The following is a 10,871-nucleotide window of genomic DNA, read 5'->3' as shown; positions in this document are numbered from 1 at the left end:
TACCCTGGAAGATGGCACAGTGGCCTCCCTCCCTCCTTGCCTTTCCCCAGGCCTTCTTCTAATGGCTGTGTAAGCCCAATTCCCCACGTTAAATCCTTTCTTACTAGAAATGCCAGTTGGTAGTGATTATGATTTCTTGATCAAACTCTAACTCAGCAAGTAAAGGCACTGAAAGAAAAAATAAATAAAAATGCTATTTAGAGTATAACTTAAGGTCAGCAAGCATTTTATTAAGCAACTCCTCTGGCAAAGTCATTATGCTTAGGCAATGAGAAATAGTGTCACTTAAGCAGAGCCCATTTGTCTGTAAGTCCTTCTCATATGATCTATGGGCCTAGAGTACCCAGGATACCGGGCAGCGCAAGGTAAGAAGGGAAAAGCAAGAACTGTTACATTTTGTGAAGAGTTGTCCAGTTAAATAATGATCCAAGTTTTGGGGCGCCTGGGTGGCTCAGTTGGTTAAGCAACTGCCTTCGGCTCAGGTCATGATCCTGGAGTCCCAGGATCGAGTCCCACATCGGGCTCCCTGCTCAGCAGGGAGTCTGCTTCTCCCTCTGACCCTCCTCCCTCTCGTGCTCTCTCTCATTCTCTCTCAAATAAATAAATAAAATCTTAAAAAAAATAATAATAATAATGATCCAAGTTTTGAGGCATCCTATTTGGGCATAAGCCAAGCCATGACAGATTCTTTAATTTAAAAAATAAGTTAAGGGGCACCTGGCTGGCTCAGTTGGTGGAGCATGTGACTCTTGATCTCAGGGTCATGAGTTCAAGCCCCACCTGGGGTATAGAGATTACTTAAAAATCTTTAAAAATAAATAAATAAAATAAAAAATAACTTAAAAATCAGCCTTATCTTCTGATAGGATGTCAACATTCTCAGAGCTGCCCTTCCTCAGTTTCAGCATATTGAGCCCACAGGAACTGAGGACCATTAACACAGGAATGTCACCCTTCAGGAAGGCCAAGTTGAGGAGACCAATGTGTCTACAAGTCAGCTAGCTTTTGTCTGTTCTGGGGAACTCCAGATTCTGTCCCCTTCACTCCTGGAACCAGGCATTCGCAAACAAATTTACACAAATATGTCTCTGCTGAGAAAATAACTCAAAGCACTTAAGTTATTAATGTTGTGTCAGTAAAGTCAATTCTGCTTGCAGAGGCCACTTCACTTAAACATAAAAAAAACACAAAAACCCTACATATTAAGAAGTTTTAAAGTTAATTCGTTTCTTTCAAACAAATACTTTGAACTTTAGTAACACATGGGTCCAAGTTAACCAAGAACATGAGATAAAAATCTTACAAGGGGGGGCGCCTGGGTGGCTCAGTCGTTAAGCGTCTGCCTTCGGCTCAGGTCATGATCCCGGGGTCCTGGGATCGAGCCCCACATCGGGCTCCCTGCTCGGCGGGAAGCCTGCTTCTCCCTCTCCCACTCCCCCTGCTTGTGTTCCCTCTCTCGCTGTGTCTCTCTAATAAATAAATAAAATCTTTAAAAAAAAAAAAAAAAACAACTTACAAGGATTTCCCAAGGTTCCTAGGTTTCTACATAGCAGGAGTAAAAGTAAATTCAATATTGGGTTTACATTTTATTCAAAGGATAAATACAAAATTAGGAAAGCAAGAGATAAAAGTCAAAGCAAATATGCTCAATATTTCAAAACAACTCTACATACAAAGCAAATAGAGGGAAAAAAGCCCCCATGAATCGAATTGGCTACCTGTATTCAAGTCTACCAGAATCTTGAATTTACTATTTCCCTTGCCTGGGAACTACCACCGTTCATTGTCTCAGAAATTCTCCATCCCATTAGGGGCACTGTTTGAAGACCAAGCTTTCTAACAGTCCATCTCACACTGAACTTGCCACAGAACATCCATGACTGAGAATGCCACACTGGCATCAGTGAGGACAATATGAGGACAAGAGTGTCACCTGAAAGGGGCTATTGGCAGAAACAAACTGTAGTGACCCTGGTACATGTGAACCTTTGCAGCCTGGATGTTGTAGGGCAACCTAAAATTAATGGACAGCCACTTCTGCATCCCACAAATTAAGAATGTATTAGCTAAGAACCACGGGGTCATTTCCCCTGTAGGTATAATGAATCTAGAATTCCCCATAAGTATCCCGGCAATTCTCCTTCTAAGACCTCACTGTATTCACCTCCATTTCGGAACACATAAAGCCGAGTGACAGAGGCAAAAATGAGCTCCTAAAGACTCCCCAGGGGGTGCAACAGCTGTGAGTTCCAGGATACACCTTATTACGCTCTGGTTTTTAAATTGTTGGATGCTTCTAAATCACTTAGTATACTGCAGAAATTAAAAGCATATGAAAACATGCCAAAAGCTTTCATCCTAATAGGTATAAACAGTCTTTTTAATCTTACACAAACAGAGGTAGACTGATAAGTGAGTGGAAGGAAAGAACCTCTCTCCAAAAAGCATTTCTCTAATTGTTTACAAGCTCCATTTTTTATTCCATATTTTCAACTGTACATCCATACATTTTCAAAAATCTCTTGAAATATGAAAAGGAAAATATGGCTACATAACAGCATTAGGAGAAATACATATCAGAAAACACATACGTGAACCTTGGAATTTGAGCCAATAAATCATGTTAGTATGAAGTTCAAAACGTGGCCTTTCAATCTTGGAAATAATCTCTTGTACACATGCTAACCAAAAAGAGAATCATGAATTTATCTTATTACACACATACTTCCAGGGAAGGGTAAGATGGTTAAACAACCTATAACCTGGCAGCTTGTCTGTATATTATTACAAGATTAGTTTATAGCCCCAGGATGTTTAAGGTAATAAAGTTCTTACATCATTTTTTTTCCTACATCATTTTGTAAAAGGAAGGAGAACTATTTACCTTCAGATTAATGAGAGAAACTTAACTCTTACTTCTTTCCTTCATCCAAAAAAGTTAAAAATTTCTTTTTCTTAAATGCCACTCCAATGAAAAACAGGCCTCTAAATTTTCAGGGAAATTATTTCTTGGCCTTTAGTAAGTACTCAGTAAATACTCCTAGCCAACTGAGGAGAATTCAAAGATAACTGTTTAATAAAAGTAAAGCTGGATTTTATGCCAAAATGTGGCCCATGGAAAAAATGACCCACGCTGTCTGGCAGCCCCAGGCTTTGCTGCAGAGCAACCCCGAGACAGAGATGAGACTGGGCCCAGTTCTACAGGAAGGCAAAACAGCCCAGCTATTCATTCAAACTACCCTGGCATAACTCTGTCTCCTGCAGAACACAGCGAGTGCTGTAAGCACTACGGATAGAGATTTTCGCTTGCTGTTTATAAAAGGATCCTGTAAAAGGAATCTTTGTTCTATAATTAACAGATTGCCAGATACTACAGAAACTCTAGAGTACATGCAGTCTTGCTATTCACCCATCTTAAATATCCTTCTTTTGCAACTATCAATTCACTTACGCAAAGCTGTTGATCACTGTATACACTAGAAATTCGCTAGAAACAACACATTCTTGCAAAAAAATTTTACAAGACTTGAGAAGGTATAATATCTATGGAGTATGACATCAAAAAGTAGCGCCTTTGTTTTATCTAATGATCCTTTCTAAAACAATTGGCAAGTTGAGGTGGAGACGTGAAACTTTTGATTATATTTATCCAATCATCTCTACTTTTAAAAAGCAATAGTAATGAATTCTAGCATCAGAAAAGTTTACTAACAACACTGGCTACATTCTTAGTGCAATACAATCTTTAACACACCTACAAACATGTATACACTTCAAATATTGGCAAATTGCTTCAAAATGCAATTCTCAGTAAGTTTTGGTAATTTATTCACAGTTCTAGGTTAGAGTTACTGGACTTACAAGACATGAGGAAGAAATGACCAAATGGCTCAGTAAACTACACATTTATCGTAAAGAACAGAAAACTGAAACAAAGATTCTAAAATCTCCAGCTCACAAGCAGTATAATTTAAACAAATACCAAAAGTTTTATTTAAGCAAAAAAAAAAAAAAAAAAAAAAAAAAAAAAAAAAAAAAAAAAACCAAAAAGTCAACCACAGAACATTTAAAAAGCTAACAGGATCATTTCTGTATTCATTCTGAGTACCATAAAAAAGGTAATTCAAGAATTTCCTAAAACATTCTCATTAGCCATCATTTATTGTAGATTCCATAACATTGATATCAAGCTATTACAGACTTACAAGTTAATACAGCATACCTTTACGATCTTGCTAGTCAACTACGATTTTCATTTTAAGCCTGGAAATTATTGATTCAAAGCAAATGTTATCAGTCCTATTGGTTGTCATGTCATAGATGTGAAGATATGGTTAAACTCACCAAGCAAGGGAAATACTGATATATTAATAATCCTTAAATATTGTGAGAAAAAACTGATGCGTTAATTCTTCTAAACTTGAGATTCTAACATGAAGAACAAAGAAGGTAATCTGTAGTATGTTTTCATGAAGAAGACACTCTTATCTGGCAGTCTGGTAAACAAAACGCACTAAATATGTGGACACAAGGCTAAAATACCTTCCTTTACCATTCCCTTCCATTTCTTTGGCCTTCACAAATTCCATGTGAGCTATGATTTCTTTTTTGACAAATACTTTTCAGTGACATTGTGCTTTTTAGAAAAATCAGTTGTCACATACAATAGTTAACATTAGTCTTTCCCTTTTATTGCTACAGTATATCCTAAGTTTTTAAACAGATAAAACACTTGACTCCAAAGGACTTCTTAAAATATGTTTCTGGTCTTCCTTCTTTGAAGACAATATAAATAAGTGCCAAATGAACATTACCAAGGAGCTAAAAACAAAAACAAAAACAAAAACAGGGCTCCTTTTCCTCCTGTCCTGATTAGCTTAAGTCAACAGACCTGTATTCAGAAGGGTAAGTTGGTATCATCTTAGAAACAACTTTCCACAAAACTAAGAGAGAAAATCTGTGTTAGCTCTCTTAACCCCCAGTCCCAGCTGCACACCACCCTGTGTCCACTCCTCTTGAGTAGTATTCGATGCTTGCTTCTTTCTCCCTTGTGCATTTTGCCTTTACCTTCCTTAGCGTACCACAGATAGATGGTCTACACAAGTGTGCGGTAAGAGTGCACTCTACAAAATGCATCTTCCACCTCTTGTGAACATTATATACCCCTAAACTTGGACCATTTTTTAACAACCCAGTTCACCTCCACTTTTCCACTCCCTCACCCTGTGTCTCGCAATGATCTTCGTCTTCACCACTGATAAGTCTGCCTGGGGACAAGCAGACTTTGCTTTCAACAAGATATCCTTTCCAGTTCCTGGCACAGTGACTTGCCCATAATAGGATGCTGACACAATTACAGCACACTAAAAACAGTGAACATTAATTTTCCTCTTCCCATTCCCGACACAGGGAATTAAAAAAAGACAGAAAAGCCATGTGACTGCAAAGTAACCATCATTTACTGGGCCATGTACGAGATGCTACCCATGACCCCAGGCTAAAGAGGGCTCATGGCTGAGGTAAGGAACTCTAAGTTACATATGAGTGAATTTAAACTTTAAATGTACTACAAGAAAGAACTTTTTATATAAAGGACTCCTTTTGTAGCATATCTTTCTTGAAAAATCAGATTTTCTTATCTGTTAATATTACATTCATTTTAACTGGGCATGCACAGTTATTAGTGATTTGCCTCATTAGAGTATCTTTTTTTGTGTTCATAATTAATACATAAAAGCATTTAAAAATCACTACATTAAATAAAGTAAGAAGCAAGAAGGGACAAGAAGGAGAAACCATGTTTATTTGGAAAATATCACTTCTTTGTTCTTCAATATCGGCTTTTGATATCCAGTTCAGAACTTATCCTAGCTTGAAGTGTGTGTGTGTCTGTGTGTGTGTGTGTGTGTGTGTGTGTGTGTGTGTGAGAGAGAGAGAGAGAGAGAGAGAAAGGAAGAGAAAAAGAGAAACTGAAAACTAATGATTGATTTCACGTATTTGTTCGCTCAGAATGCTGACTCAAACTTCAGACCATTAAGAAATGCTACAAACCCATACAAATCACAGATATAAAATGCTAATTTAACATAAGAATTGACACTATACACATACTAAAACTAGCAGGCCTAAACAAAATAATCTCAGAAACAATTAAAATGGATAAATATAGCTACATATATATGATACCAATAGTAACCTTATTTTTAAAAACAACCAGGTTTCTAGTCTCCACCTAGGAGGACAGTCCTTCCAAAGTACCTCAAAATATGCAAAGTATTTTTCTAACCCCCTAAAACAAGCAGAATTCTGTGCTCCCCTTGCAGCAATAGCTATTAGAAAATCTTAACCTCACCAAGAATTTCAAACACAGAAAAAAGAAAAAACATGAATTTACTTAAATAATTATGCTAAATATCTTACCTTCACAATTTAAAGGCAAAAACTCTAGAAAGAGGACTTCACCAAAACACAAACACACTGCCCTGTAACCCCCAAGATTTGGCCAAAAAGCCCCATAAAGAAATTACTACTCACAACATGTTGGATGTCAAACTAATATTCTACTCTATTTTAATCTAAATTGTTAATTTCCATTTCTGACGTAAACCAGCTGAAGGCACCTTGATACCACTTTACTTATTTGTATCTTCTTCATTCCTAAATATATTTCAGGGGTAGAACACAGACAATAGAGAAATATACCTAGGAAATAATAACTGTGTTCGATGCAATCCTTCACTAGCATCAGTGTAAAGCACTCAGCTTTCTCTAAGCCTGGCTCAGCATGTACATTTACAGTCAAATGATTAGTCAAAAGCCTTGCAAATCTTCCAAACTACAAAGAACTGCCAACTGGCAGGATGGTACTAGTTTTATGCAAAAAGGCAGTAAAAAGTTAAAATTCACTGCAGGAAATTTTTCCTTGGGACAAAAATTAGAGAATTCTGCATGTATCAGTACTGATTTAATCTCAGACGTATGACAGCAACTTTGTGTGGTGATTTCAAAGAAGAAGTCATTAAAAAAAACACATGAAACAAAAAACTACAGATACAAGGAAATAAAAATCAGTTTTAGAAGATGGAAAAACTAGAAGTAGGGCACCCCACCTGGAGGTCCCCCATCTTCACAAGAAAAATCATGTTGTCAGTTGTCCAAAGCAGCTCAAATTTAAAGTTTCTGCTATGAAACTGTGCAAATACTTGCTGTTAAGAGTGGAGAAAACCAATGTACTACCCTACTCGAGCTTCCTGCATTAACTCGACCTCCAGATAACAAGCAACAGGTCTGAGACACTCAGGTTAACCTAACTTACATAGAAATCCCACCAAGAAAAGCTTTCAGTTTTTAAGTTCTACAGTTTGATTTAAAAACAAAACACAAACAAATTTCAAAACAAACCACAGCATCTTCTCTTTATACGTAAACTTAACAAAACCTTAATTAAATGTCCAACCATTAGCAGACATTGCCACTGGCTTTAGATATTCCAAATTAAATGTACTACACTTTCTTTGGGCTGAATGAATAGAAGCACGGTAAAACAAAGGCCAATTATTCTAAAAACACACGATTCTCCCAGACTGAAGTGAAGGGCCCAGAAATCCAACACCCAGCATCCTTTAAAGAAAATGAGAGCTAAATCTCTGTGGTAACGATTCCAATATAAATTCCATTATTTAAACACCCCCACAAACTACTGGAAAAATATGAGGTAATTTCACAAAAATCACAAATTGAGTGGAATAATTATAACCGATATATAAATAAGGATTTACTAAAAAAGGCTTCAAAGGGTGAATTTTAAATCAAGGTGTTAAATACAAAAGGTGTCTTGTGTTGCTCAATCGCCCAGAGTTGCAGACGCTCCTTACTCTACAGTTACAGATTTGGCAAGATTCCGGGGAAAATCAACCTGCAAAAGAAGCAATATTTGAAAGACTGTATCGATTGGGGGGGAGAGGAGCAGTGACTCTAAGCAAATTACTTTTGTGTATAAAACCAGAAAACAACGTGTTCCTCAACTATCTTAATTACAGACTACAAAAAACTAACATTAGAAAATAGAGTCAAGGGACGCCTGGGTGGCTCAGTCAGCTAAGCAGCTGCCTTCGGCCCGGGTCATGATCCCAGGGTCCTGGAATCAAGTCCCACATCGGGATCCTTGCTCAGCAGGGAGCCTGCTTCTCCCTCACTCTCCCTCTGCTTGTGCTCTGTCAAATAAATAAAATTTAAAAAAAAAAAAAAAAGAAAAGAGTCAAGGGGCGCCGGGGTGGCTCATTCATTGAGAGTCTGCCTTTGGCTCAGATCATGATCCCAGGGTCCTGGGATCGAGCCCCGCATTGGGCTCCCTGCTCCGCGGGAAGCCTGCTTCTCCCTCCCCCACTCACCCTGCTTGTGTTCCCTCTCTCGCTTTGTCTCTGTCAAATAAATAAAATCTTAAAAAAAAAAAAAATAGTCAAATAATGTACCTTAAGAATCTTGAAATGAGGAAAAAGCATTCCAAAGGAGCCAGTTCAGCACAGGAAGTGCTTCTGTGGTCCTCTATAAAAGGGGCAGCCCACTTGGAGAGTCACGGGCCTCAGGCAGCTAATGTAAGACTGGCCAACAGCTTCCACGCATCTTTCTGGCAGTGGCCCACCCTGGTGCTACAGCAGCCGAGACCCCCAACAGTAGTGGCTCCTTGCAATTCCTACCCTGGCGGATGGCACAGTAGCCTCCCTCCCCTGCCTTTCCCTAGGCCTTCTAATGGCTGTGTAAGCCCAATTCCCCACCTTAAATCCTTTCTTACTAGAAATGCCAGTTGGTAGTGACTTATGATTTGTGTGTAAGAGCAGGACGCTGGGCTGGGAGACTGGGAATGCTAAGTCCTGCAATGTGCAGGGGGCGTCCCAAAGACCTGCCAGCCACCCGGAAGGAAACAGAAAACACATGGAGACTCCCCAAGGAGGTAAATCTCCAATCACAGAGGTAGGCTCCAAGGTTCCTTCAGGTTCAGCGGGTAAGATAAGGTTATGACGTAACCTACACACTGGACTGTGCAAATGTAACAGGTGACAGATAAATATCTGAAGGATTTCTCAAATGCTATTACTAAAAATTTAGAAGGAAACTAAGAGTGAACCAGGTAAAAAGCGAGCTCAAGATTTCTCCAGGGGCCCATCACTTACGTCATAGCCTCTCAGCACAGCAAGGTGGAAAGCCAGCAGCTGTAAGGGGATCACACTGAGAATGCCTTGCAAGCAGTCCACCGAGTGGGGTACCTTGATTGTTCTGTTTGTGTTCTTAATGGTCTCGGTATCCTCCTTATCACAAATCACCACTGGGCGTCCCTGGGAAAGACACACACACACACACACACACACACACACAAAATCAATGGTAAGCAAAGGCAGAGCTGTTGCACATGAACGTGCAAATTCTGCACTGAGCATATACACGTGGCCTCCCTGACTCAATCCTAGGGGTAACTGAGATTGAGCTCACTTGCAGCCAAGGAAACGGAAACTTTGTGGGATTCTGTAGTTTGTTTAAACTCACACAACTGAGAAATACCGAGCTCAGTTACCAGACAGTAATATCTTCGGGACTTTATAGAAAAGCCAAATGATCTGAAGAAAACGCAGGTAAGCACAACACCTGTAATAGTAACGTAAAACCCAGTTTCTCCTGAAATATACTTTTAAAAATATTAACTTAAAAGGGAGCAGCACACACCAGGAGAGAGGAGAGGATCTGAAGACTAGGACCTCAGTTTTGGTCTTGGTTCTGCTTATTATGAAATCTAGGAGCTGGGCCCTGTCAAAACTCTTGAGTATCTCCGACTCTTCACACATAAACCTCAACATGTTGTGTAAGCCTCCCACTACACACTGGTCTATCACTTTAAATGTCATGAAATTCAAATAAGCTTTAGTGACCCAGCTCTTAGATAATTCCCAGCGCCCTCCTAGCAGCCCCTACTTACCTGCCTGGCAACCACCTGCTGAAGAGCATTCTGACACTTGGCATAAGTGTGATCTCTCATGATAATCATGATGACAGGCATCAACTTATCCACCAAAGCCAGAGGGCCATGTTTCAATTCACCAGCAAGGATGCCTTCAGAGTGCATGTAAGTGATTTCTTTGATTTTCTAACAGGAAAGAACTAGATTAGTCTTCAGTCTGTTATTCAAAAACCCATTCTTACGTAAATATTACATAAAACATCTGCTGTCCAGGGATGCGTGGGTGGCTCGGTTGGTTAAGCATCTGCCTTTGGCTCAGGTCATGATCCCAGGGTCCTGGGATTGAGTCCCAAGTCGGGCTCCTTGCTCACCGGGAAGACTGCTTCTCCCTCGCTCCCTGATTGTGCTCTCTCCCACTATCTCTCTCTGGGTCAAATAAATAAAATCTTAAAAAAAAAAATCTGTTGTCTGAAGTCACTATTCATCCAAAAGTATAAAAGGCTCTGACCTGTAAATATAGGTTAATAGATTATTTCTGAACTATCAACAAGTAACTGGAAGTTTGTTAATTAGAAATTTTAAAACCACAAAAACTTTGTGAAGATTTTAAATGATCATGAATATATTCCTATTACTCCGTAACTGTTCTTTTACTTGCCTCATGTTTACTTCCATGAAATCCCACACCTAGAGAATTTTATCTTTTATTTATTAACATTTGGACAACAAATTAACCCAAGTAACTTGCTAAACCCAAATCATGGTGGTAAAATGTACTTTTCTTGATATTCACTTTTGAATTAAGTATTGTGTTACCCTTTCTCAAGATAACAAATCAGAGTGCATAAATACAGAGACATTTTCAAAAGTCCCACCTATTTCACTGGATCTAAAAGTATGACTATGTGCCAGGTCCTTAAGT

General features: G+C 38.9%; 1 protein-coding gene across 1 annotated transcript in view; it reads right to left on the bottom strand.

The window, feature by feature from the left end:
- Positions 1-4,142: 4,142 nt before the first annotated feature.
- GFPT1 (glutamine--fructose-6-phosphate transaminase 1) overlaps positions 4,143-10,871 on the bottom strand; it is a 55,945-nt gene continuing 49,216 nt past the window's right edge. Inside the window, exons 17-19 of the mRNA XM_025868547.2 lie at positions 9,968-10,135; positions 9,171-9,332; positions 4,143-7,915 (exon numbers count right to left, since the gene is read on the bottom strand). Of these exons, the coding sequence (XP_025724332.1) occupies positions 7,871-7,915; positions 9,171-9,332; positions 9,968-10,135 (375 nt within the window). The 3' untranslated portion in view covers positions 4,143-7,870. The remainder of the gene's footprint in view (positions 7,916-9,170; positions 9,333-9,967; positions 10,136-10,871) is intronic.

This window comes from Callorhinus ursinus, unplaced genomic scaffold (assembly GCF_003265705.2).
Source record: "Callorhinus ursinus isolate GAN/ISIS: 27379988/994484 unplaced genomic scaffold, GSC_fseal_2.0 scaffold10, whole genome shotgun sequence".
In the NCBI taxonomy this organism is placed as follows: domain Eukaryota; kingdom Metazoa; phylum Chordata; class Mammalia; order Carnivora; family Otariidae; genus Callorhinus; species Callorhinus ursinus.
Note: the sequence above shows the minus strand (reverse complement) of the source record. Positions and strands in the feature narration are given on the sequence as shown.